The sequence below is a fragment of the Triticum aestivum genome, chromosome 3A (genome assembly GCF_018294505.1).
Source record: "Triticum aestivum cultivar Chinese Spring chromosome 3A, IWGSC CS RefSeq v2.1, whole genome shotgun sequence".
Lineage (NCBI taxonomy): Eukaryota > Viridiplantae > Streptophyta > Magnoliopsida > Poales > Poaceae > Triticum > Triticum aestivum.
Window position 1 is genome coordinate 621,615,047 of NC_057800.1, and position 27,424 is coordinate 621,642,470.

The window sequence follows — 27,424 nt, forward strand, 5'->3', positions numbered from 1 at the left end:
TGCAGCCCCTAGTATCTGAACTAGAGTGCTATAAGCGTCTGATCGGGAAGTACCGATCCTTCGCGTAATGCGGAAGAGATTTGTAACCTCCGAACAGCATACCGGCTCTTGCCGCATCATGACAGTCAGTTTTCGTCTTTCTCTACTGAGGTGCTCCTTTGGATAAACCAAGACACAATCACAGTAGTTCTCCCTTTACTACCTTAGCCGATATAGCGGAACATAAGGTAGCAAGCACAGGAGCCAGGCAACCCAACTATTGACCAAAGACATGATTCGGAGCCAATGCATATAATGCTAAATTCGGGGTGCCGAACTATACTTATAAAAGGTGTTCAGACTTTTGTTGTCGTAATGTGGGGTGCTATGAAGCCCCTAGAAAACATCAAACGTACCAAAGTGTACGGGTGCTACCTGATAGGGTTATCCACAGGGGAGCTGAAAAAGAGAAAGAAAACAGAAAAGGTACAAAGGTAAAAAGCTAGGGTCCTAAAGCTCCAGCCGCAAACTGTTCTCATTGTAATTTAATTAGTACGTCAAGGCGCATTGATACAGGTAGTGCGATAAGCAACAGGCTATTTAGCATGCCAAAACCAAGGGAGAGCTGCATGTGGGTCCTAAAAAACAGGGAGAGTTATCGTTAACGGAATCACCTAAAAAGTCCCCATATGTCTGCGTTTCTCGCCGTCTTGGTGTTTTTATCCTTCAAGAGGACCGATGACCAGTACACCAGATGGGGCCTGTGGGATTGAGACCTGCAAAGGAAATAAGTGAAAGTGAAAGTATGTGTATCCGATGTCGGTTGAGCCGTACTATGGATCACAAGCTAGCTATGCCTCCGTCGATGCCCATGGGATTTTGAGTGCGTAGTTATGTATGCGTGGCATGAATGCCACCACTTTATCGGGACTGGGAAGGAGGCCCGATTGCTAGTCGAGCTCCTGACGAGCCGAGCTATCCTGCTACAGAGTAGTTCGGACCCTCTTAACGGTGTCCGTGGGCTCGGGAGCCGAATTAAGGTTCTGCTTGAGAAGGCCGCTCTGTACTTCTGCTGCCAAGGCAGCTGTGTGCTCTTCTGTACGGAGGGAGCGTTCCGTATTTTCGTTGACTGTTATGACGCCGCGTGGACCGGGCATCTTGAGCTTGGGGTAAGCATAGTGTACTACTGCGTTGAATCGAGCAAATGCAGTTCGTCCGAGCAGTGCATGATAGCCGCTATGGAAGGGGACGATATCGAAGATTAACTCCTCGCTTCGGAAGTTATCCGGAGATCCGAAGACAACCTCTAGTGTTATTGAGCCTGTACAGCAGGCTTCTACACCTGGTATGACTCCTTTGAAGGTAGTCCTGGTGGGCTTGATCCGTGATGGGTTAATGCCCATTTTTCGCGATGTATCCCGATAGAGCAGATTGAGGCTGCCGCCTCCGTCCGTAAGGACGCAAGTCAGGTGGAACCCATCAATTATTGGGTCTAGGACCAGTGCGGCTGAACCACCATGATGGATACTGGTCGAATGATCCCGGCGATCAAAAGTGATCGGGCATGACGACCATGGATTAAATTTTGGGGCGACTGGCTCTATCGCGTAGACGTCCCTGAGCGCGTGCTTGCGCTCCCTCTTGGGGATGTGGGTAGTGTATATCATGTTCACCATTTTGACCTGAGGGGGAAACTTCTTTTGTCCCCCTATGTTCGGTTGCCGGGGCTCTTCGTCATCGTCCTTGCTTTGCGATCCCTTTTCCCTGTTCTCGGTGTTTAATTTGTCGGTCTGTTTAAAAACCCAGCAATCTCTATTTGTATGATTGGGTGGTTTGTCCGGGGTGCCATGAATCTGGCACGCACGATCAAGTCTGCGGTCCAAGCTGGATGGGCCTGAATTGTTCTCTTGTAACGGCTTCTTCCGCTGACCGGACTTAGAGCCACTGAATCCGGCATTGACCACAGTTTCTTCGGTGTTATCACTGTTGTTTCGACGCTTGTATCTGTTACGTCAAGACTTGTCTTTGTTATTTTTAACTTCAGGGGTGCTGGCGTCGCTTGCATTGTTTTTGCTACGGGCCAACCAACTGTCCTCGCCCGCACAAAAGCGGGTCATGAGTGCCGTGAGGGCCGCCATGGATTTTTGCTTTTCTTGGCCGAAGTGGCGAGCGAGCCATTCGTCGCGGATGCCGTGTTTGGAGGCTGCTAGGGCTTCAGCATCCGGACAATCGATGATTTGGTTCTTTTTAGTTAAGAACCTAGTCCAGAATTTCCTGGCGGACTCTCCAGGTTGTTGAACTATGTGGATTAAGTCATCGGTGTCTGGTGGCTTCTTCCAAGTCCTCCCAGTTGCCGATAGAATTTTCAGGCAGGCTGTTTAACCAGTGCCAAGCTGGCCCCTTGAGTTTTAAAGGGAGGTATTTGATGGCGTGGAGGTCATCCCGCGGGCTATATGAATGTGGAGAATGAAGTCTTTGATCCACAACGCGGGTCCGTGGTTCCATCGTATGATTCTATATTCACGGGTTTGAACTCTTATGGGAATTCATGATCCATGACCTCATCAGTGAAGCAATGGGGTGTGCAGCGCCTCTATATCGGGTCGTATCACGACGTAGCTCTGATGGAGTCCGTCTGCGGTTTTCAGCCCGCGCATGACTAAGTTTGTCATGTCCGAATAGGTGGCCGTCATCGCGTGTCGAGGCACGTCCTCGAGATCCGTAGATTGATCTGGTATGTCCTGCTTTATTGTTCAGGTTTTGCCGAAGGTCATATGTATGGCCGTGGGCTAATTTACCCCTACCTCTGCGATGAGGCGGGGCGGGCTGGTATTCGGCGTGAGTTGTCATTTTGTCCCGACCACGTGGTGGTTGGTCAGCCGCATTGTACGATGGTGGTATGTATTCCGGCGCCTCCTTGTCAAACTGAGGTAGCAATTTGCGCTTTGGGTAAATTTTGGTTGGGCTCTTGAGGCCGTATTCTTCGGCTGCTAGGACATCGGTCCATTTATCATTGAGCAGATCTTGATCAGTTTGAAGCTGCTGCTTCTTCTTTTTCAGGCTCCTTGCAGTGGCTATGAGCTGGCGCTTGAAGCGCTCCTGCTCAAGAGGTTCCTCAGGCATGATGAAATCGTCGGTGCCGAGGCTCACCTCATCCTCGGAGAGCGGAAGATAACTTCCGTCCTCTGAGTCTTCGTGCGTGGCCTGTTTACGAAGGCTAACATGCCCATCTTCCCGTTCATCTTTTTCATTAGCTGTTTCAATGGGGTCTTCGTTGTCTTCGGCACCTTCTGGAGTGTTATCTTCTCCTGTGCCGGTGTTGCTGTCTTTACTGCGGCGTGACTTAGAGCGGCGCCGCTGACGCCGATGCTTGGATTGTATTTCGGAAGGTTTATCCTCAGCTGGATCTTCCTTGTCATCACCGTTGTTCTCCTTTGGTGCATCCACCATGTATACATCATACGAGGAAGTGGCCGTCCAGCGTTTGGTGAACGGTGGGTTCTGGGCCTCTTCTTCTCCGGCATCGTCGTCCATACCGTCGATGTCCTCGGAGTCGTAATCAAGTGTGTCGGTTAAATCTTCGACCGTGGCTATAAAGTGGGTGGCGGGTGGGGAGCAAAATTCTCCATCATCAGCCCCTAGTTCGAACTGGATATAGTTCGGCTGTGAGTCCTCTGCCAAGGACAGATTCTTTAACGAGTTTAGCATGTCGCCCAAAGGCGAGTGCTGGAAGATGTCTGCGGCGCTGAATTCGAAGATCGATAAACGATCAAGTTCGGCGTCCGCGAGCTCACATGATTCGGAACTTACGGCCGGAAATGAGTCCGGAGTTCCGATGGCACGGGTAACGTGTGAGATCAAGTCTATGTGCGGCTCCAACATCGGGGAATCTGTGGCCTCTGTAGCGGGGTTGAGCTTCCCGTCCTTGGATGGCGCAGCTTGCTCCGGATCTAAGGCCACAGCGGTTATGGGAGCTGTCTCCTGGAAGCAGTCCGATGACAAATTTAGGTCATGTCCCTCGGGGTGGCCAGGAGTGGTAGCCGCGGTCTCGAATTCGGTGAAGATCAAGTCCTCACGGATGTCCGCGACATAGTTCAAGCTCCCAAATCTAACCTGATGGCCAGGGGCGCAGCTTTCGATCTGCTCCAGATGGCCAAGCGAGTTGGCCCGCAGAGCGAAACCGCCGAACACGAAGATCTATCCGAGGAGGAAAACTCCCCCTTGGGCAGCATCGTTGTAGATGGTTGAAGGAGCCATAGAACCTCTTGATGACGGCACAGTGGAACTCTCAATGAAAGCACCAATGTCGGTGTCAAAACCGGCGGATCTCGGGTAGGGTGTTCCGAACTGTGCGTCTAAGGTCGATGGTAACAGGAGACAGGGGACACAATGTTTTACTCAGGTTCGGGCCCTCTCTATGGAGGTAATACCCTATGTCCTGCTTGATTGATCTTGATGAATATGAGTATTACAAGAGTTGATCTATCACGAGATCATAATGACTAAACCCTAGAGGTCTAGCTTGTATGGCTATGATAATGTATCTCCTCCGGACTAAGTCCTCCGGTTTATATAGACACCGGGAGGATCTAGGGTTACACAAGGTCGGTTACAAAGAAAGGAATCTACATATTTAGTCGCCAAGCTTGCCTTCCACGCCAAGGAGAGTCCCATCCGGACACGGGTGAAGTCTTCGGTCTTTGTATCTTCACAGCCCATCAGTCCGACCCATGGCTAACAGGTCGGACGCCCGAGGACCCCTTAGTCCAGGACTCCCTCAAAGGTCGATCCATTGCAATGGTGAACTTGATATCCTTCTTTTGTGAACGTTGTCGCGGGCCCTTTGCTGAACTTGCTATCCTTCCTTCGTAGGGGAGGAGGTTGCGATTCAAGAGAATGAAACTTCTAGGCTCGTGGGATTGTTAGGTGACGACTTTGAGATTCACAAAATCAACGGGAGTCGTTTGCTGAGTATTAACTCGTTCAATTATCATCTTACTCTCAAGGTTCTCATGAAAATGTTTCGATTAGATAGTATACACACAAAAATATAAGATTGCATGTCACACCTCCTGTTTTTCATGTCTTTTTAAAGAAGTATACAAGACTACCAATTAAAACACATGTGATCATTAGTAAAGAACACTCTTTTTCCAAGGAGCAAAGAACACGCTTAATCCATCTACTATTCCGTTTTTGTTATCATCAATAAGGCTCCTCCCAGTGCTTCACCTTGTACATATGCTAAGTCTTCCAGGTAGGTAAAAAATCTGATGTGGTAAGTTATTTAAAAGGAGAGAGATGAGTGTAGTAACCCCACAAGAAACAATGCTAAGCGCGTGAACCTAGGCAAAACATTTAAAAAAGGAAGCCCACCAATACATGAAGAGCTTTAGTTGCTAAATCATTATATGAAGCAAGCTTAGCAACCATAAGCTAAGCACCTATGCATTGAGGAGTATAGTTGATAAGCTATTCTAAGCACCCATACATTAGCAACAGCCTAAAGAACACACTCAATCCATCTATTTTTGTTACTAGAACAATGCTCGTTCATTGCAACGGGATATAAATATTCTATTACGTTAGCTTGTGATTTACCTGTCAATAATAATGCAATTGTGTAAATAAATGTTCATCAAATTCTGACCGTGAATTACCTTATATTTTGATTAGAAGTTTGATAAGTAAAGTAAAGTGAAATTTGTTCAGAAGGTAAGTAAATTAAGATGATTGATTATTATATACATTGAAGGTTGGACAAAAGGTGGTAAGAAGAAAGGTGAAACGGGAACCTTATGTTCTTTTTAAGTAGTATGATATGATAGTGATAAGTAAAGTAAAGTGAAATTTGTTCAGAAGGTAAGTAAACTAAGATGATTGATTATCATATACGTTGAAGGTTGGATAAAAGGGTGGTGAGAAGAAAGGTGAAACGGAACCTTATGTTCTTTTTAAGTAGTAGTGATTTACTGTTTACAATCGTTTCATCACATCCATAGGAGGACACGTGTACACCACTGACATCTGGATATAACCGCTGAATTTAATGGAAGGGCAACAATTGAGTCCCCTACCTCACCGGTCAGCTCAGCAGGCGCCCGATTCGCGCCGCCCTCCCCCTTCGCTCGCGCCCGACTTCTGTCGCCGTTCGCCGCCGCAGAGCGCATACACCGCGGCGCGCCCCGAGTGGATGTGGTGGGAGGAGGTGAGGAGGAGGGAACGCGGGGAGCTGCGCCCGCGGCGCTTCGAGGCCCTCGCCCGCTCGCGCCGCGCTGCCTCGCTCGCGCTCTCCAACCGCAAGGAGATCGCGACCCCGCACCTCGGCGCCGTCAACTCCCTCCAGGTCCCCTTCTTCCCCCTCGCTCCCCCAATCGCCCCCTGTCACTGCCTCCCCGCCCGCCGCCCCCGCATCAGCTGCGCGTAGCGCACAGATCAGCGGTACTATTAATTTTGCGTGTTAATGCGTCGAGAAACTGCGCCTAGCGAGATCGAACTTCTGTGCGGATGCGTCAATCGACGTTGCCGGCGTTCGTAATTTGACAATATGGCCAGGTTGATTTGACAGAGGGGAGGTACCTGCTCTCGGGGGCGTCGGACGGATCGGCCGCCGTCTTCGATCTCAAGGACGCGACGGAGTACGAGGCCGGGTTCATAGCCAAGCACAGGAGCATTCTGCTCGTGGACAGGCAGCATCAGCATGGCCACAAGTTCACCGTCTCCAAGGCCATCTGGTATCCTGTGGACACCGGGCTGTTCGTCACGGCCTCCTTCGATAACTATGTCAAAGTGTGGGATACCAATTCCAGTCAAGTATGTGTGTTTTGCTTTGTTTGATGCCGATCTTAATATTTTGCCCCGTTGAGGTGTTGATTCAGATGTTCTGGTCATTCTGGGATTGGTTTTCTTTTTCCTAGGTGGTCATGGATTTTAAGATGCCCGGAAAAGTGTACAGTGCTGCAATGTCCCCAATTGCAACAACGCATATGCTCATCGCAACCGGAAGCGCAGACGTTCAGGTCCGTTTGTGTGATATTGCTTCCGGAGCCTTTACTCACACGTTGTCCGGTCATCTTGGTTAGTCCCTTCCTGCTAGTGTGATGATGAAACACCATTCTTGTTTTGTTTTTTATGCTTATCCTCATCGATCATCTCAGATGGTATCATGTCTTTGGAGTGGTCTACCTCAAGCGAGTGGATCCTAATGAGTGGTGGCTGCGACGGGGCGATACGTTTTTGGGACATAAGACGAGCTGGATGCTTCCTTGTCCTTGATCAGTTACGGTCTCAGCTAGGAAGACGGCCTCCCATTATTGATAGCACCACGGACAACGTATGCTTGCCGTCATCCTTTACTTTTATCTGCTTCTGGGTTTGGTTATTTCTTCAGATTATATTTGCTCGCAGGGCTAATACAGAACTGCTTGCTATTATTCTGGCTACTATTCCAAAACTGTTAGGTCTCCAAGTAGGAGTGGATTTTTCCTGCAAGAAAAGGGTACAAGCGGATATCTGGTATATATTCATGTCCTAGGCCTATGTCATTGTTTTAGCATCATCATATATATATGGTATGGATCAGTGTAGTGCTCTAGTTCTTAAAAGATGGGATCTGCATTTCATTGGGAGATAATCAATGCTGCTCTACACAAGGTTCCTTCCTGCTGTTTATTGTTGTGTCCTGAAAAAATGGTTGATGTCATGCAAGTACAATGGGAGATAATTAATATTATTAGGTTCTTGTGTTGTTCATTGTTGTGTCCGAAAGATGGTTGATGACGTGCAAGTACATCTGCTAGTTGACATCTTCAATGCATATATATTTTTCGTCTTAAGCAGCATCAGAAGAACTTAGGACGTTCATCTTCATCAAAGAGTTACTCAGTTCAGCAGAGGACAGGCAATCATAAGAAGCAGTCCAAAGCACTACGCAAAAGTCTAACCATGGTACGTGGACATACGCAACAGAAAGTGCATCCCGGTATGTCATCCAGTCAAAATCATAAAACAGCTCATTATGGTGCTGTTACAGGATTAAGAACAACAACAGATGGGATGCACCTTCTTAGCTCAGGTTGAGTTAATTTCTTCTCTATTGGTTATCTGCTGCTATGCCTGAAATTGGCATGCAGTGCAACGATGATAATTTAAGCTTAAGCCTGTTATTAAGAAGAGGTTATCGTTTCTCTTCAGGATCTGATTCTCGTTTAAGACTCTGGGATATCGATTCAGGCTGCAATACTTTGGTCAATTTTGAAGCCATGCGATTGCAAACTAGCAAGCCACTACAATTAGCTGTCACTGATGATCCATCACTTGTTTTCATTCCATGCATGTCAAGCATCAAGGTATGCTGTTGCTTTCCCAGCTTTATGGCTTCATTCTGCATTTTGAAGTTCACGTCTAAGTATTATACTTGCTTAGGCATACAATACATGGTCTGGTACGACATTTCAAACATTCCGTGGGCATTATGACCATGTAAATTGCTGCTACTATAACTCACAAGACCAAGTAAGTTTTCCCTCTATTGTCCTCTCTAAGCTTTAGTGTTTCAACGTGTATTCCATTCCTAAATATTCGAGAATGCAGGAACTCTATACTGGTAGCAATGATCGACAAATTCTTGTGTGGTCTCCATCGACTCCTGCTTTGACTGAAATGGTATAAAATCTATCTATTGACACCATATGCAGTGTTTTTGCATTTTTCTAGTGAGTTAATATTCTCCCAATGGGAGTTTGAGAAGGAATTTAGTACAAAGTTTACGTGTAAATTTGATGATTTGACGCTGCTAAATATCTGCAGGAAGACGATGACAAGCGGCAAGAGGGTTTTGCAGCTGATGAGGATAACTGGAGTGACTAAGAACTTATGAGTTTTTTGAGGGAGAGAACTTATGAGTTGAGCATGTGTATATACAAGGTTACTAACAATATTGACACAAGTGATGCCGAAATAAAATCAGGGGTCTTATTAGGTATTACACGAACCAGTAATTACTTGTGTTTGGTTACCACTCTGAGAGGATGTTGTACATTAGAATTTGAATTTTTTGTAGTTCATTGAAACTTATGTATTCAGACATCATCACAAAAAGAGGAGAGTACTATGTATGGTTCACCCAACTGTTATTTATGTACCTTTTTCTTGCTAAAGCATTGCACATGTTTTATGCCTTCTCTGATGCTGAAGTTCCTGAAGGGAACAATGATGAAATTAATATAAAACCAAATTACTATTGCCATTGGTCTTGTTATGAACAGGGTCCCCAGCAGCAGAAGACACATGAGTTCTACTGTTAAGTTTACATGATGCAAGTATCATGCAACTTTTGATCAAGAGCAATGGCTCCTGATTTCCATTATTAATCTATAACATATTGGTGCGACATTGTTCAGTTTGTCCATGTTACAACTGGCACGACATTGCTGAATTTGTGTGACTGCGTAAACAATAGATGTACATATGTGCCTTACAGGGAAAAAAAACTCAGTTACAACTTGCACCAGGTTCAGAGAAGTTGCGGGCGCCTAGCCCGCACTTATTCCAGACCTACCATTTATTGTGTTGCTGAGCTGCTAATATTCTCAGAACTATGATTTGCTGAGCCCAAGATATGCAGGACCTGGTAGCTCATATTGCCTGAACTTTCCTAAACTACAAGGATCTGTTGGAGTTCCTAAGATACATAGCTCTGTTATGTATAACAGTGCGTAACTGGAAATCCGCAATGGCAACCCATTGAAAGGTTGAATCGGACAAACATACCATATATTGCTCCAAGTAACAGCAGATGCTGCGACAGCTTATTGTGTAGGTGGATACATACGGATGATCCTGGGTTGCGGCGAACATTCCCCAATTGTGCTTGCCTTTTAGATCCTCTGACAACGAATGATGCCTGCGGCGCCTCCGTAGCATAACCATTTCTCGCTACCTTTGTTCATATTCCATCTCAGTCGATGCAGCGCTACAGCTTTGGGAGGGAAGAGCTCAAAGTTTTTAGTGTCTTCATCAGCTGGGACATTGCATGTGCCACCATTCTCTAGCATTAGAGAATCAGCTAAAACCAGAGTCTCTTGGCCTTTATCAGGTCCATCTTCTCGGCCCTCTCTGGGTTCTGGATCTACATGTTCTGCAGGGTAGTTCACCAGGCATGTCAGGCAGTAAGGCAACGATACAAGTTGCAGCAAAATGGAGAGAGTTTTTACCTGAGTTGGTGAGGGTTAGTACTTGCTCTTTTTGTGTATCGTGGGCTTTAGGTACTTTTTGGCATGGTTTTGGGCCCTTTTTTGCAACCAGAGGAACGTTTGACATAGGAGGGCTTTGCAATGTTCCACCAATCTTAATGGCTGTCCCCTCCTCTGCTAGCGAACCACAAAGGAAATAGGGCACACGGTTCCTCCCAGGTTCCTTCTCCCAGAATCTCGAAGTAAGCTACACGTGCAATATTTGTTTAGCACACATGAGATTCTGTATGACAAGCAGAAGTAGAAAATGACCATGGTTATGGAGTACAGGCTAGCGGGTTTACCTGGAAGCGCACAGCAGTACCATCTGCCACACAATAAGCCGCATAACCTGTATGTAGGCAAAATTAAGGATCATAGCAATTATAAGATTCCACCAATATGTGCTTAAGGTTGATATTGTACAAGAAGCTAGTCATTCTCCCTTGCTTCTATATAGAGATTCATTTATATATCTTTAATATCAAGTGTCCAAAATGTAGGAAAAATATATATTAGCATAATAAGTATCACAAAAAAGGTGATCCAGTGTCCAAAACAGAATATCATACAAGGTATTAATATTACTAAACTAATAAGCTGTTCAAGTATCACTATATGCCGCAATAACATAATTATAAGCTTTATATTCATTTACTTAACACAACAGTGTATGGAGAGTCCCGCATAATGTGTTTCCAGATTCCAGATAGTTCCCTGAACAGTTTTGCTAAAGCACATCTAGATGTGCCCTAAGTATTGCACATCTAAGTCCTATCTCATTGATTTTACAGAGATTCGTGCAGGCATTTTCTTTTGTCTTTTCCTTTCTAGTTTGACCGAGTCACTTAGATGTGCAATAATTAGGGCACATCTAGATGTGCCCTAGACAAACAAGTCAAGAATTCTTAGTAACTTGTAACTGCATACTACTTAGGCCGGATATTGAGTATGGTTAGGCATGGTTCTGGAAATGTACCGGTAATTTCTGAGACATGGACATTCCATATCAAATATTCTGACAACTGATAAGTAGAAACGCCCTGAGTTTTAGTCCCAGCAAATGGCCTTCCGGTGACTGGAACATCATTGGCAATTCTAGGTAGGCTGAGGAACTTCAATGTGCCATCTTCCAGTGAGATGACAATACCTCTGAACATGAAAGATAGCAACAGTTAATGTTATTAACCTAGTAGACAGAAAATATCTATAACCGCATATATATACAGAGTAAGGCCCCATTTGGGAGCTCAATAGAACTTTCCGCACATACAGATTTTACCAGTGTATTTTACTAGGCAGTAGGCACAAACAATACCACTGCAAACAAGGGAATGTTAAACGTAATCATGAATGAACGCAAAAAAAGAAGTGAGGTGAACTTCAGTGTTAATAATTCAAACCAAACATTACAAGCCACACGAGTCCTATATATGTTCACTATGTTTAGGGCAACAATCACTGTTTGTTGGGCCAATGATCAAGTAATGCAATAGATCCTCCCAATAAAGGGGCAATCCTTGCACAAAAATATATTACCTCCATCCCAAATTACTTGTCTTAAATTTGTCTAGATACGGATGTATCTAACACTAAAACATGTCTAGATACATCTGTATCTAGACAAATCTAAGACAAGTAATTCGGGACGGAGGGAGTAGAATACACATGAGTAGATAAAATCATTTATGTTTTTTATAAGCTATAAAAACTAAATACAGATTGAAATGTAAAGGACACAGAAGCATTAAAGGAACTAATTAGTTTTTATAAGCTACACATCTACCTTAGCAAGTTAGCATGCTGACATATCACACAGATCAGATGAGCCATGTATATGTGCATCAGAAATTACCTAGTTTCTCACTGACAGGGTAAAATGAAAAATAAAGTTAAAACCAAGTCCCTATCCTCAACTGGGTAGTGATGAAAGGTAAGTAAATGTCATGTAATGAAGGAAGCTGAGTACATTAGTGTCTGCAAGATTTATTTACTCCAGAAGGAACAGGACTCATTACTACAAACGGAATGAGATTAATTTGCTACAAATGGCACAAAACATTACCTAGCCTCCTTTAACCAATGAAGACTTAAAACAGCCCTTGGGGCAGTGGTTAGTTCCCACAGAGGACGGTATGGATCTCTGCAACAAACGAGTTATATGAGGTGCATTTCAGTATTCAAACATTGCAGCTCATTAAAAAAAACAAAGCAAGAAAAGATTGTGAATCCAGCAATCATATTACTGTTTGCTGACAGTATGTACTCAATTAAGGTTATGCTGGTGCCAAAAAAAAGTGCTCTTCAATAGTAGCTGCTACACCTATGGTTACTTGCTTCCGCTTCAAATTTTCATAAAACTTGACAACGGCCATGGGCTGTGGCAACTAAATGGCGATGTTTTTCGTTGAAAGGTGTGCTGTATTTGTTCATGTGAGGATAACAGATTCTGCAGATTAAACACACCTTCATTTATTGACCCAAATGTTATCATTGCAAAACAGCACACAAAAGATGCGTGGTTCTCAAATTGCAAAGTGCAGTCAATTCGTTTGGAAAAACCTTCCTAGGTGAAATATTTAACCAAAAAATAAATTATATTGACTATGACTAGTGAGATAAGCCTCAGCACAACTCCATATATGCAATATACCCGAAATGGGTTAGCAAATACTACCTCTGTACCAAAATATAAGACATTTTTGTAAGCTAAACAAGCCTACAAAAACATCTTATATTTTGATATGGTGGGAGTAGTAGTTTCCTCCACAACAAAATTTGAGTTATTGATTCCAGTTCCTAGTAGAGTTTATGCTACCTTAAATCCCAGAATTTTAGGCCATCCTCTCCAGCAGTGACGAAGATATTTGTGTTTTCCTCACTGTCAAAATGATACGGAGTCAGAAGTTAGTGTTTATCTTTTGGAATGGAACAGAAGTATAACACAGCTTAGTACCTTACATATGGTGCCCACGAGAGGGCTCTGATGGGAACAGATTCAGCAGTGACACACATAAAAGGTTTTGAATCTATACATAACGAGAACAACTGGTTAATATAACACAAAAAAGAAATAAATAAGAGATATGCAGTTCAGGCATTCCAATAGCTTGCTCTTTAAACATGTGAAGTAAGCAGTTCCTGAGTCAGACATGTCATCTGAATGGCGCAAGTGACAGAAATCCTATGAAAAGGGAGGTAATAGACCAATAAAATACCTTGTGATGGCAAGTCTGTAGAGAACTTCCATAAAGCAACCTGGAACATCAAAATCGAAACACGAAACTTTCAGCAAAGCACCTACTAACCAAACAGTGCAGGTATCAGATTTAAACTAAGAAAATAATTTACTACAGGCAGAAAAGATACCGTTCCATCGTGACATCCTGCCAATATCATATCATGAGGATAAGGCGACCAATCAACTGTCAAGGGAATGCTGTTTACCATTATAAAGAGGCAATGACTTCAAAATGAAAATTCATGCTGATGAATTTGACAGAAAATTTAAATCTGCCATCTAGTTTTAATAGAAAAATGATGAAAGTAAAAGTTGGAATACCTCTGTATGTTTCCGCACTTAACTTTAGCACATCTAAATACAGGTTGCAGCTTTAGAAAGCGAGGATCGGTGCCCTTCACTGAAGAAGAGGAATATATTTTCTGGATCATGCTTGGAGATGGAACTTCCCATCTGTGCACAATAATGAATAAGTGCATAATAAGTGGTGATATTCAAAAAGTGATGGCTAAACAATTCAAAATGGTGGTCAAGCATAGGATGTACTCACACTTCAAGTGAGCCATTTCCCAACAGTACTGCAAGAAAACCCAAATGTGATTTCTGTTCTGACTGATTTGGTAAAGGAGGCTTCCATTTGATGTCCCAAGCAACTTTGCCGTTATGAGCTAAACACAAGACGACCCTTGGTAGATGAATGCCTTTGGGGATTGCAGAAAAGTTTGAGTTTTCTGCACAAGTAATAATATCATTTTTACTTGATTCTTTGGATGGAACTACTTCTGTATCTTCCACAACAATGATCTGGGCACTGTTTTCAGAAGGAACAGGCACAACTTTGTTGGCAGCTTCACTATCATTCATTTCCACAACTTCATGGTTAGCAAGTGCACTCTTACATCCAACCAAACCAGCCTCATTAGCCATGTCTTCACTTATAGATGAACCCAGTAGCTTGGGATTCTCAACAGAAGACAAATTATTATTTGGCATGATATACATGGAGGATCTCTCCATCTTCTGCGCGTCACCACTAAGAGCTAGTGAGCAGGTCTCATTTGAAGCAGGTTTCTTTGTAGGTCCTCGTACACGCCTTCTGGTGTAGACAATTAATTCTTTCTTACAATTTTGGACTGAGGCCACATTATCATTTGACTGGGGAGTTGTCTGATTGTTTTGTTCTTTGCCGCATAATGCAGTTGAAGAACTACACTCTACTGAAACAGACTTCTTTCTATGTTGGGCACTTAATTTTTCCTTGTAATTTGCATTACACAAGCCATGTGTTGGTGATGTGGCATCAGATGATACAACACTCATATTGACATTGCACTTTCCTATATGACACCTCAACGAACCAATTGAAGCAAGATCGCTTGCTATAGCTTCACCGTCACTCTTGGTCAAAGCCATGGGATTGTCCAAATTGGTAATTGTAGCAGCCGCCTTTGAGGACTCGGTACCAGAAGCAAATAAACAACTGTTTGTATTTGAAAGTGTCTTCCTTCTAGGACGTCCTCGTCTCCTACTACCACTTGATTCCTCGCCATTTGATTTAGCTGCAATATGCATAGGCAGCAAGGAATCTTCTAAAGTGGGGCCTGTGTGCACATTGCCATCACATCTTAGCATGCCAATCGAACTAAGCTCACTTGTCAAACTAGAGTGTCCATATGGCAAATGATTCTCAACAGAGTGTGCTGGATTATTTGAAATGGTCTCCCTACTCTGTGATTGGACACCAGAAACCACTGACGAAGAAAGTGCACAAGGATTTGTTTCCTTTTTAGGTCGTCCTCTACCCTTCCGACCTCTTGATCTTTTCCCACAAATTGTAAGAGATGAAGATGGAACTGGTAGTTCTGCATCAACTGTAACAAGACTTAAATTAGAATTAGACTCCGTGTATCCAGTTTCTCTTTCAAATTCAGTATCAGTGCCAGAAACATGCTTGCTGCTGCTTGGGAGTGGATATTTCCGGGGCCTCCCCCTTTTTTTCTTTGGTTTCGTGCAGCATATTAGAGCTCTAGAGATATCTTCTGTCCATTCAGTGTCAGGCGAACACTTTATTTTGTCAATTGGGATTTTCCTAGGTCGACCCCTGCCTTTTTTTGGAGCTGATTCCACAGGCTTCACAGATGGTATAGCACAAGATAATGCAAGATCGCCTGGAATAACTCCTGAAGTGACAAGAGGGTCAACAAAACTAGAACCTGGACTTCCGCTATTTTTTGTTGAATCTACCGCTTTGGCAACTGACAGTGGATATTTTCTTGGTCTGCCCCTTGGTTTTTTCAGACTAGGTTCTGCGTGATCCCTTGGTTTTTTCAGACTACTAGGTTCTGTGCAATCATCCCCAGTCGTCAGTTTTATCTTTCTCGGTCTCCCTATTGGTTTTCGAGGAACTGATGAACTCTCAATTGAATTGTTCTCGTTTGGTATTTTTCTAGGCCTTCCTCTACGATTGCTGTTACTGTATGCAAGCATTGACTGATCAGTATGTGCCTCTTCAAAGGGTGCTACAATACACCAAACTTGAATGATGCCTCTGCCAATCAGTGGCATACCAATTTTATGGTAAGAAGAACCAGGAGGATGAGCAGCAACAGCAAGATACTGCAATAGATAAAAGAACATGATCAGCAATTCTAAGACCAATAAAATACCTTGTAAATCCAGTAAATTCTTGCGAGTAAAAAAAGGTACTCCCCCCGATCCATACTACTTGTCGCTCAAACAGATGTATCTAGCACTGAAATACGTCTAGATACATCCATTTGAGCGACAAGTAATTTGGATCGGTGGGAGTACTATTCATAGACACTGAAAACAAGTGCAACCTAGCAATGAGCCTGCATGCAAAGATGCACTTGAGAAAAGCGCTGCAACGGTTGTCTGGCGGGTTTTTTGGAAGTAAAACGAATCAATATGCCATTGAAATGTGGGCTTGTGACCCACATGCCAAGCAAATAGATGATGACATTTTTCTCATTGCTAAATTTGGTGGTGAACAACATAAACTTTTTTGAAGCCACGACTTGCAACAAGAGCTACTAGTTCATGCTCAGAATCAGTTGATCACAACCTCGCAATTTACGGGAGAAGAAGGCTTGTCGCACAACCTCGGGCACCAGTCCAACGACCAAACATTCCCTCCAGCGAATAAAATGAAGTCAGAGCTGCAACAATTAAGAGATTTAATCACAGTTCAATCAGCATGGTTCTCTACAGTCATATGGATAATGTAACAGAGAAAACTGGAAGAGTAGAAATAAGGTCATAATTAGCACTGTATCCACATATCATCAGTTTATGACAATGCTGAAAATTAATTAACGAAAGTGCAATGGTATTTTTCATCAAGTAACTTCACTGTTAACCTACTAACAAATCCCCACCCCCCCCCAAAAAAGGACATACCCAGTGCTGAAAGCTCCCACACAAGGTGGGGGTGGGGAAGGGAATTTCAGACAGCCTTACTCTTGCATAATATTTCTGCAAGGAGGCTGGTTCGAACTCAGGACCTCCAGGCCACAAGTGGAGGGACTCTGCCACTGCGCCAGGTCCGCCCTTATACTAACAAATCCCCCAAAAGCAGCAAAACCTTGCATGGGTTGGCGACATTTGATGACCCAACTCACTCTGCAGGATTACTCCTGGACCAAGAGAATATTGTTTTCATTCTCAAATAGTTGTTCTTTTATTGTGTATGCAGTCCAGAATTTAAAACTTGACCACTGATTACACCAAAGAACAAAATGGTATTCATATATTGGTCAATGAAAGTACTTCCATAGCACTAATCATTTTAAATTATTTTACTGGTATATAATTCGAAAGGGTACTTATCAAAGGTGTATTTGAGATCATGTTACGTGTGAAACAGCAAGAAAATTATTATACTTTCGTAGAAAATTCTTCACCAACAAGATGAGAATAGGGACTGGCCTGCTTAACAGTCCATGTGCTGCAACCTTTGAATTGTGAGCAGACAAACAAAAATATTACATAAACAGGGCTATGGAAAAATCTTGGGTCATAACTTCAATACTCCAAATAACCAGAACTGAGGAACTTAAATCGTAATGTATCTCTCCTCAACAAACTTAGGGAGAATCATATAACAAAATAAGAAGATTCTAATAAGTTGAAACAGTCTAGCTTCTAGAAATAATACCTGTATGTATTATTATCCCTCCCATCTTCCAAGTGTGCGACCTGCATTGATTTGCACTGATGTGATCCAAGAAATCAGCAGAAAGCTTCCCTCCAATGTTATAACAGGAACTTTAGACTCAGAAATTAGCACCGTAGTTTTACTAACCTGAGGAACAGATGCAGACGAGAATTGTGGTAAGGTAATCTCATGTGTGTCATCTCTGGATGAAGTTGATCCAGTGCCGTAAGTAAAACTTACACCTTTTGGCTCATAATTAAAATGCTTCCATTCTCTGGGAAGATAACAATTGATTAAATGTCAAGCAGAATGGGTTCTGAGTAATCCAAAAAAACACTAAAATACGAAAACAGGGAAGGACAGAGTAAGCTAGTAAAAACGAAACAAGAAGACATCTTGTGCTCTCCAATTAGGTATACTGCCAATGCAACAACTGCAACTTTTCACAATGTGCTAAACTTATGGAGAAACAGAGCAATCTCCAATGAGCATGTGCTACTACTTAGCAGAAAAGGCTCAAATTAATTCCATACCAAGTCAATAAAAGTGGCCTTGTCAATAAATCTGTTTTTTTTAAATCCAAAATGAAAGCTACTACAACTGTAGATCAAGAAAAAGCCGAAAACTCCCAGTGTCCAGGCGTCCAGCCATTGACTTTAAAAGATCTTGTCATAATCAATCAGTTAACAATAAACTTGAACTTACTAAATTTTCACAACAGGTCTCATGGTACCATTCTTATCAGACAAAAACGAGCTGATAACAACACAATCACATGCGGTGACTGTATCAGACGAATTCTAGTTAACACTAACAGCAAGGAATAAATGCTACCATAGCAAGAACATGACGACTAGAATTTATCGTTTGTAATGGTGCCATAAACTCCAAATTCACAAACCATAACAAAATTCTCCCGCACAAACGACATATCAATCATTCAATCAACAAAACTAAAGAGGTTCCACGTTCCAGGCTCCACCGTACGTGCACAACCACATCTCCGTCACGCGCCACGTGTAAAAAGTTCAACCGATGAAGCAGCCATTAATTGCTGACGCCGCTGTACGGCTTGCAAGCCCACAACTGAAAGTTGCCAGATTCTATCGCGGTGATTGTGGAGCAAGGAGAGCGCGTCTTCACCTGAGGAACGTTATCGAGGAGGCGAGCCGCTCCGCCTCGGCGTTGGGGAAGCCCGGCTCGGGCTTGCCGGCGGCGAGCTCTGAGATGGCGCGTACCGCTCTGGAGAAGTCCTCTGCAGATTGCTCGAAGCAGCAGACCTCGACGCCCGCGTTGCCCTTGTGCTCCCCTTCCGGCGGGGACGGCGCGCCCGTCGTCTCCGGCGGCGCGGCCATCGCCGGCGGGGGGAGCAGGGACCAAAAGCAAGGGGTGTTCTAGGGCTTAGAGCCGCGGGAAGAGAGGGCATGTCTGGCGGAAGATGGGCCCAATTATACACCTTGGGCGCACCAGCGTGGGCTGGGTTTCCTAGTATGTGTTTTCAGGCCCTCGAAAGGCTCCGAGTCCGGCCCTGCTACGTACTGCGGGCGTGTCCTTTTTTTTCATCAAAAGTCAAGTACAATTCCTAAAAAAAAAAAACAAGTACAAACGGACTACAACGGTTAGGAAGGCGAGAGGATAACGGCTCCCTGTAGATGGAATAAGATTCTCCCCACCTAGTCCCCCTGTCTCGGTGATGCTTCTAGCATCGTCAGAGAGCAAATCTCGTAAGATTTGATCGGTGATTGTCTTTGGTGGATCGTACAGATCCAATCTTTGTTCGACACGTCCCTGTGTCTTCAAGTTGGATCCTTCCGATCTACGTGTCTCTTTATCACGGTGGTTGTTGTTCTAGTGCGTTGTTCATATGGACCCTTAGAGCATCTACAGTCGGACTTGACAAATCCGGATCTTCAAACGCCTGCGAACGCAACCGGACGCGTCCACGGACAGTGACCAGTCACGCCTCAACTTAGCTACTCTGCATTCGAGTATCCCATATATTCAACCCCTGGATCCATACAAAGCATGCAAAAGAAATCCTACGTACTAGCCTAGCTAATCTTCGTCGTCGGAGATGTCCACGAAGTCGGTGTCATGCGTCGGGTGGGCGGGCGCATAGGAGGGCTCCGGCTCCTCCTCCTCATGCTCGCCCTCATCCATGTAGGTGAACATCTCCTCCTCCTCCGCGGCATGCCGCACCTCCATCTCCTGCCGACGACGGCGTCTCGCCTCCGCATCCGACTCTGAGCGAAGGGAATTGAGGATGGCATGTTGCTCCGCGCTGCAGATCCGTGTCCCCGGTGTCCCCCACATCCTCTTTTCGGCTCCTGTTCCTCAACCTCCCCCTCAACCTCCTCCAACTCCTCCTCCGGATCCACTGCATTCAGAGGTAGTCCCGCGGCGATCCGGGCTCCGTGCCTTGCCCCGATCTGCTCAAGGAGCTACAGTCGGCGCTCCAGCGTCAGAAATGGGTGGCCCTTATCCTGCAGCGTGGGAGCATGACTACTAGTGATGGTGGATGGAGAGTGAAAAGTAGCGGCGACGGTGGACGGGCGGAGGAAAATGTAGAGGGGGTAGGATTTCAGTGTCGGTGGTCGGCTTAAATAGCCGGGCTAGGCACTACATGGCCCGCTAGAGCGGTGCCATGCAGCAACATTGGTCTGACGGAGGAGACGAGCTTCAGACCGTTGGGTTTCTATGCGATTCCAAGCGTTTGAGTCCCTTTTGAGGCGCCCGGCTGGATGCAATTTCGTGACCAGTCAGTGACCGAACGACCTATCCGGTCAGTTGAGGCGGGTTTAGGATGCCCGGGTGTAGATGCTCTTAGCATGAAAACTTTCTGACTGTTAATTACAACAAATTTTGCCCGGCTCGGATGAGAAAGGGGAATGATGACGGCGCGTCTTTGACTCGCTTCACTTGTGCCCTTCACTAGGTGATCTATGAACCTGCATGTAATTTTGTTATTTCTGATGTTCGTTGTACTGTCATTATTGAAGTTTAATAGATTGAAAGTTTCCCGAAAGAAATAAATAAATTCCACACAGTATGCACTCGGTATTTTTTTCTTCCAAAAGACAGTGAGCAAATATAATTGAACACGTCACTTAGCAAGCCAATGTATGACGAGATTGCTTACATTTGCTAATTTTTCCCGTGGCAACAAACCGGCACGCCACTGGTTCCTGGACGGCCGAAGTACACTAGACGCTCAGCATGAGAAAAGAGTCAGCGTCTCGCACTCTTGGACGTCCGGAGATGCCCGATGATTTCACACCACTTGGCACGTGCGTAATCATTTTCACGAGGGTAATCTGGTGGAGATCTCAACCTGACGATGGCGGCAGTGGTCTGACTATCTCGTCAGCAACCGAAAAATCACCACGCACCAGCATGAGCTTCCTCTGCGGTTCCTCCCTCACGCATATGCCTCGCCAGAAAACGGCGAATCCGTGGTTCGCGCGTCACGTAGCCCGGGTCAAGTCGACCCCCGAATTAGGTTCCGCGTCGACGTGATTCCACGTCTGCCGAAAACCCCGCCACTCTCTCCCTCTCTCTCGTAGTACACGCACGCATCTGGGAGGTACTGTAGGACGCGACGCGCGACATCTCGGTCGCCGGTCGGCCTCGGATCCCATCCCGGACAGGAAAACAGCGGCCGGTACGCCGTACGCGCGCCCCCCCAACCACCCGTGGTCCGGGAAACGTGCCGCACGCACGCGCCGATGATGCGATCGAACGCCTCGCGCGTACGCCTCCGACTGACCCGACGCAAGCTTGCGTCGGCCCCGGGGAAAGCTGCGTCGTCTGTCTCCGTCGCGGTCTCGCGCGCGTGGCGGCGAGTAGGGTCACGTCCCACCGCAGCGCAGCGCAGGTTGCCGCGCCGCGCGGCTGCTCCTCGTCCGCACGACGTGACGCCGCGCGGTGACCCACTGGATATCTTCGATCCGCTCTACGTGGCTGCCTCCCGATGCGCGATTCCGATTCGAGATCTGTTTCCGCGCCTCTCGTTGGGTGGGCCGGCGACACCAGTACGGAGAGATATCGTCTGCGCGACTCGTGTCACATGCACAGGTCCCGTATTTTTTTGACAAATCTGGACCTTAGGCCAACTTCACCGCGCGATCCTATCCTATCCGTCCTCGTCCGTTTGGGATAAATGGACAAACGAGGCGGCCCAGCGCGCGGAAGCAAATGAACTTTTGTCCGTTTTGTGTTCGTTTTCGACCCATCCACGGCCCAAGTTTGCGCCGCTTTTGGGGTGAAACAAACACCACATGGACGCGCGGGCCGTCTGCGCTGTCCTTCCCTGGCCCGCCCGTCAGTGACACAGGGCGGGCCATTTTCTATCCGGCCCCCTCCCTCCCTCCGGCGCACCCCCTCCACTCTGATGCGGGCAAGGCACCATTGATCGATAATTCTACTAAAGCTGAGCCATTTGATGAGTCAAGGCATGAAAAAGTTGCGGAAAATAATGTCAAGCATGCGACCAGATTATGCCGAGTAAACGATGGTCGTGTGCGACAGTTTTGTGGACCAAAAATTGCTCCTGTATTTGAAAATGAATTAATGCATGTTGATTCTCATCATACAGTGTTTGTATCAATACCTAGCAGAATGTATAACAAAAGGTCCAGATCGGATGCTAAACAGGAACCGAAGCCAGAAGATATAATTCCAACGTTTCGTACGCCTCCGAAGATAATAAGGATCGACACTTTTCTATTTAAACTACAGGCATGCAATTGATAGGATCTGCCAAGGGATAAGTCTCCGTCTTTTATTTAATCAAATCATTTTATTTTTGTGTTAGGCCACGTGAGTTTCACCAAGACCTGTAATTTTGCTTGTATGGGGCAGACGTGACAGTCAAGTTGTACTATTTACGTACATGTTTTGAGTCTAGGTTAATTAAGGTGATCAATATAGCCGAATAATTAATTAGTTAAATCCTTAGTTTGTTAGGCTGGTCATAGTGGGGAGTAACTTATACTAGTGTCATGCATATGATACTAGTCTAAGTTACTACCTTCGTAGTGCAAAGTAACATAATAGTAGTATTATAGATGACTTCATTTATTAACTTGTAGACTCATCCTGTTTTGGGAAGCGCTATATTACAGTAACATATTATGTTACCACTTCTCATTAACTACATGCAACATAAGCAAAATTTTCTTGGAGTATGTTATGTTACTAGCTAAGTTTCTCCCATTATGACTAGCCTTAGGAGAGTCCATTTCAATTTAGTTTGACTTAGTCTTTTCCAAGTTCGCGTCGCCTATAAAAAGGGCCGGCCAGGGCCGATGTAGAGATCAGTTTTTGAGTTTTCTTTTGAGTATGAGATATACAGAAAAACGTCTGAGTTACGGGCGGCCATATCTTGTGTATTATCTGTGATTTTCCCATCGTGGAAATTTACTAGCGACGGAGGGTTGATCATCACATCGACGCCTACGTGCTGATCCAAGGGGGTCATTATTTTTATTCGTGTATTTTCGTACGCGGGTGAAAATTATCTTGAAATTTGCGAGGAGGAACAAGGGGACGAACTGTTGATCAAGCATCGCCGTGAAAGATCGGGCATCTACACGCACAAATTAGCATCTCGCTAGTCTGTGCTCCATCACACTCTTCCCCACTCTTCCCATTGATGCCCCTTCCCCTCGGCGCCGCCGAGCTACCCAACCACGGTCACCTGGTTTGCGCACCTGCCGACCGGATTTGGGGCGGATTCGGTCGGTCTTGAGCTCGCCTGGCTGTGGGAGGCCGGGCCGCGCCATGGACTGGTCGGGCACCTCACCGGAAGGCCCTATCAGGGCCGCAAGGCCACATGCAGGCAGTGGATCCTCCTCTAGCCGCTCGGATCTGCACCGTCGGTGGTCCGCCGGCAGATACACGAATGGCGGTCGGCCGGGCTCGGTGCTTGCCCAAAAGCTCACCGGCGCACCGTTGCCACTCATTAAGTGCGACCACTGCCCAAGGATGGTCGTGCGCCGCGTGTCTACAACGCCGGAACATCCCGGATAGGTGTTCATCAAGTGCTTAAATGATGGGGTATATGCTCTTTTTAGCTTGGGTTTGTACTAGTTTTGACTAGTTGTGCTAACTACAAATTTTATTGTATGGCATGGATGCAAGTTTTGGTATTGGGAAGAAGAGTACATCGATATATTGATAGAGTGAAATTTAATACATGTTCGTGCACTTTTAGCTAGCATAGAGGCTGTAGATGAGACAAGTGCACTTGTTGCTAGATTAGAGGCTAGACACGAGACTAGGTGTGAGGAAGCAACATCGACTTCTAGCTTGAAGAAGAAAGGAGGATGCCAGATCAAGCCTCCTCCATAGATCAACAATGAGTGCATCGAAAAGACCCTAACCCAACTCAAGGAAGCAGTTATGGAAGTTGGGTATCTTCTAAAATGTATTCTTGTTGTTCTTGTTTTTTTGGTCTTACTTTACTAGTCAAAATGTGATGATGTATTTTTCATGTACCGAAAATGAATGATGAAAAAAAGTTAAGGACTTGCAAAGGAAAATGTACACGGACAGGATGCGGCCGGGATGCGTCCGCGCGCTGGGCGCACGGCCACCGCATCCCAGGACAGGCCCGGACACGGCCCCATCGCCCTACCCAAACGGACAGAATCCAGACAAAACGGACGCACGTTTGGGATCGCGCGGTGGAGTTGGCCTTATAGCGACTTCAAGCACGTCTGGCCCCTGGCCGAAACTAATACCAAATCTGGCCCCTGTGGTTGGCGCCAAAGTGCAAGGGGCCATATATGCACATCTTGACTCCATACGCTACGGCGCCGAACTAGTGGGCCCAACAACTGCCCGTCAAGCCGAACGGATGGCAAAACCGGAGACGGTGGCGTATTCGGCGCCACGGTGTTGAGCGCTAACATACGGCGCCACGGTACTTAGCGCCGAGCTTCGGCGCCACAGCAAGCGGCGCCTTCATCCTTAGAAAAAACCAAGGCTCTTGTTTGCATCATTCTAGATGCCTTCTGGATTCGGACGACTACTGGTGCCGAAGTGTTCGGTCTAGGCGCCGCGTAACCTGGCGTCGACGTTATTTATTTCGGTGCTACGTTCCCTGGTGCCGACCTAGTCAATCTCGACCCCACTCTCACCGGCGCCAATGCCCCCAGCTGATAGAAAATTTGGCCATGACCTCCACTCATTTTGTAGCCAACCCTGAAACATAACAACAACAGATATATAACATCTCAAATCTCAGCACAACACATCATAGCTCAACAACAAAAGCCATCACAATACAGCGCAACACTAAAATGTTTAACAAACATCATCACAAAGAGTCCAAACATAAGAGAAATGACCATAATGTCACACATACTTAGTTCATAGACATAAAAGGCCTCGAAACAAAAGCAACAGTACACAGTACACATTACACATAGTCAACGCTTTCCTTTTTGGTGGCGCTGCTCTCTTTCTGAGGGCATTTGAACCGGGGGTGGTCCTGTTCACAAGCATATGCTGCCTAGTTGTCTTACGAGGCTGAGTAGGCTGAGTCGGCTCCGGTGCTTCGAAGCATTGCGACAATATCGTCTGATCATCTATGGAGTTGCCCGCCTCGTCGCTCATATAGAGATGACTAGAAGATGTGGACGATGGTTGCACATTAGCCAAGTCTGTAGCAGGAACCCGACATGCAAGCCTAGCAATGAGGCGACGAGACCAGTGGACCATTTTCTACAAAGCACAACATATAGTTAACTCAAGGAAATATAATGTAAAGAATTATGTACATCATGGATAGTTTACCTCAAGGCATTCACATAGAGTAGATTCGGCTTGCGGAGTTCCTGGATACACTCGCATAGCGTCGCCAGCTTCGTTAATCCCTCGTAGGAGCTCCCTAGCCTGCAAAAAAGGAAATCTCAATGATAATGACCTACACATAAGATGTATTGAGAGTCAGTTTATTAGGAGGAAGTATCATTACCACGCGGTCTCGCACAGGCCCATGCTGGCTGTGTCTACCACCCAAGCGCATGTTATCATCATACTCATTGCCTTCATCGCCATCCGAAGGCTCATCCAAGCAGTCAACATCAGTCCACCTAATCTTTAGATGCACTCGAGTCACCCCGTGTAGCCAACTAAGATGCTCTCCATAAGAAGACTCACGATGCATTTGCATGTTGATGCCTGGATTGTCTTCGAACTTATTCCAGACATCAATATACTATTGGTGCTTGCACCTCTAGTCACTAATTCTCTTGTTCTTTTGCCAATCAAGCCTAACAACACACGAGTAAAAAGAGAAAAGTTCATCATGAGCATATATTGTGAAAGACGAATAATAATCACTAGGTTTCACGGATTACTTGTGCAACTCAATAGACGTCGATATAGTCTCCAGTGGTGATAGTTGAAGCCTCCCAAACTGCCTCGCCACTCGGTGTGGTAGGTGGAACTCCACGGCATAGAAGCAAATGAGTGGGCGTCTCACACTCCACATCGATTCGTCTTGGGTGCATACGACATTAAGTTGAAAGTCAATCTGGTCGTATGGCAGCCATTGTACCTATCATAAAAGTCAAATTTTGTTGCTTGGATTACAAAAGAGCACATCAGAATAAAGAATAAATGATGAAAGTAATCTTGTTGTGAACTCACATGTGAAGGTAACAAACAGTCAAGCTCGTTGGTGTAAGACATGTATAGATCTTCCGTCTTCCCCCAATTGGTCCTCACCTCGTCCCAACAAATGAGTGATAGTAGACAAGTGATCCAACTCATCATATTCCCAGTCACGACGCGTCCGGCTTATGGGTCGGCCCACCGGAAGTCTCTCCCACATCCATATCTAGAAGAGCAGCACACAACCACCAATGTTGGACGTACCAGAACTCCGCTGAGCCCCATCCAGTTGTCGGTATAGGAAAGCCAGCCCTGCCGAGCCCCAAGTATACCTCCCTGCCTCGTCCCAGTCTCGTAGTAGAGGGAGAAACATCCAAGAAGCAGAGCTACCCCCAGAGTCCGCAAAGAGCATAGTTCCAAAGACGTACATCACATAAGCCCGGGCATAGCGCTCAATAGTAGGTTCGTCAGCTCCGTATGGTAACTTGTGAAAGTGTTGTTGAAGCCAAGTGAACTTCAGCCCACCTATCTTTGAACCATTTTTATCTGGCATGGGATATGGTGGCCTAACTCCAAGAAGCTCCTCAACCATGTCCCGGTATTTTCCAGACTCTATTTCTTCAGTCACGGCCTCTCTTTTGATTGGCAAAGCAGTGATCATGGCCATGTCTTGAAGAGTGATAGTCATTGCACTTGTCAAAAGTATAAGATGCTATGGCTGTAACAGGCAACACATGGATCCCTTTTAGAACTTTGTTGAATATCTCAGCCATGTTACTTGTCATGTGACCATATCAAACTCGATCCTTGTCGCACGCTTGTGACCATAGCCCTTTATGCGGCAAATACTCTTTCAAAAAAGCTTGTCCCTTCGCATTGGTCAAACCATACAACTCATCGTACATCTCCTGCAATACCTCCAGCTCATACACCATGCAAAGCATACGGAGATACTCGCACAATTCCCAATTACGGCAAGCCCGATAAAAATTAGCCGCAAAATTCCTAATGCACCAATGGTGCTTCACTAGGGGGTGATAACCCACAAGTATATGGGATCTATCGTAGTCCTTTCGATAAGTAAGAGTGTCAAACCCAACGAGGAGCAGAAGGAAATGATAAGCGGTTTCCAGCAAGGTATTCTCTGCAAGTACTGAAATAAGTGGTAACAGA

General features: G+C 45.5%; 2 protein-coding genes across 5 annotated transcripts; one reads left to right on the forward strand and one right to left on the reverse strand.

The window, feature by feature from the left end:
* Positions 1 to 6,036: 6,036 nt before the first annotated feature.
* LOC123062660 (WD repeat-containing protein ATCSA-1) lies at positions 6,037 to 9,137 on the forward strand. Of its 3 annotated transcripts, none has more exons than XM_044486272.1 (9): positions 6,037 to 6,325; positions 6,535 to 6,792; positions 6,897 to 7,056; positions 7,137 to 7,312; positions 7,816 to 8,053; positions 8,173 to 8,327; positions 8,404 to 8,493; positions 8,572 to 8,643; positions 8,788 to 9,137. In XM_044486272.1, exons 1-9 carry the CDS (start codon positions 6,173 to 6,175, stop codon positions 8,845 to 8,847), a joined length of 1,362 nt encoding a protein of 453 aa, XP_044342207.1. In that variant the 5' UTR covers positions 6,037 to 6,172; the 3' UTR covers positions 8,848 to 9,137. The 3 variants fall into 3 exon arrangements, with proteins under 3 accessions (XP_044342207.1, XP_044342208.1, XP_044342210.1); XM_044486273.1 differs by having other exon boundaries at positions 7,819 to 8,053; XM_044486275.1 differs by having other exon boundaries at positions 6,548 to 6,792.
* A 251-nt stretch (positions 9,138 to 9,388) lies between these two features.
* On the reverse strand, positions 9,389 to 19,060 carry LOC123062654 (uncharacterized). 2 transcript variants are annotated; one of them, XM_044486266.1, is made up of 15 exons: positions 18,773 to 19,060; positions 17,777 to 17,903; positions 17,630 to 17,670; positions 16,538 to 16,631; positions 14,003 to 16,068; positions 13,774 to 13,905; positions 13,581 to 13,650; positions 13,430 to 13,469; positions 13,168 to 13,240; positions 13,030 to 13,092; positions 12,277 to 12,354; positions 11,191 to 11,363; positions 10,517 to 10,563; positions 10,194 to 10,419; positions 9,389 to 10,117 (listed from the first exon to the last, which is right to left on the reverse strand). In XM_044486266.1, exons 1-15 carry the CDS (start codon positions 18,982 to 18,984, stop codon positions 9,858 to 9,860), a joined length of 3,702 nt encoding a protein of 1,233 aa, XP_044342201.1. In that variant the 5' UTR covers positions 18,985 to 19,060; the 3' UTR covers positions 9,389 to 9,857. The 2 variants fall into 2 exon arrangements, with proteins under 2 accessions (XP_044342201.1, XP_044342200.1); XM_044486265.1 differs by having other exon boundaries at positions 17,630 to 17,685.
* Positions 19,061 to 27,424: the final 8,364 nt, after the last annotated feature.

Excerpts from the sequence above, each read along its gene's own strand:
- LOC123062654 (XM_044486265.1), bottom strand. The coding sequence starts at position 18,984 with ATGGCCGCGCCGCCGGAGACGACGGGCGCGCCGTCCCCGCCGGAAGGG. Across the intron at positions 16,069-16,537 it reads CTTCTCCCGTAAATTGCGAG|TATCTTGCTGTTGCTGCTCA; the intron begins GTTGTGATCAAC and ends TATCTATTGCAG. Across the intron at positions 13,470-13,580 it reads CAGGATGTCACGATGGAACG|GTTGCTTTATGGAAGTTCTC; the intron begins GTATCTTTTCTG and ends TTGATGTTCCAG.
- LOC123062660 (XM_044486272.1), top strand. The coding sequence starts at position 6,173 with ATGTGGTGGGAGGAGGTGAGGAGGAGGGAACGCGGGGAGCTGCGCCCG. Across the intron at positions 8,328-8,403 it reads CATGCATGTCAAGCATCAAG|GCATACAATACATGGTCTGG; the intron begins GTATGCTGTTGC and ends ATACTTGCTTAG. Across the intron at positions 8,644-8,787 it reads CTCCTGCTTTGACTGAAATG|GAAGACGATGACAAGCGGCA; the intron begins GTATAAAATCTA and ends AAATATCTGCAG.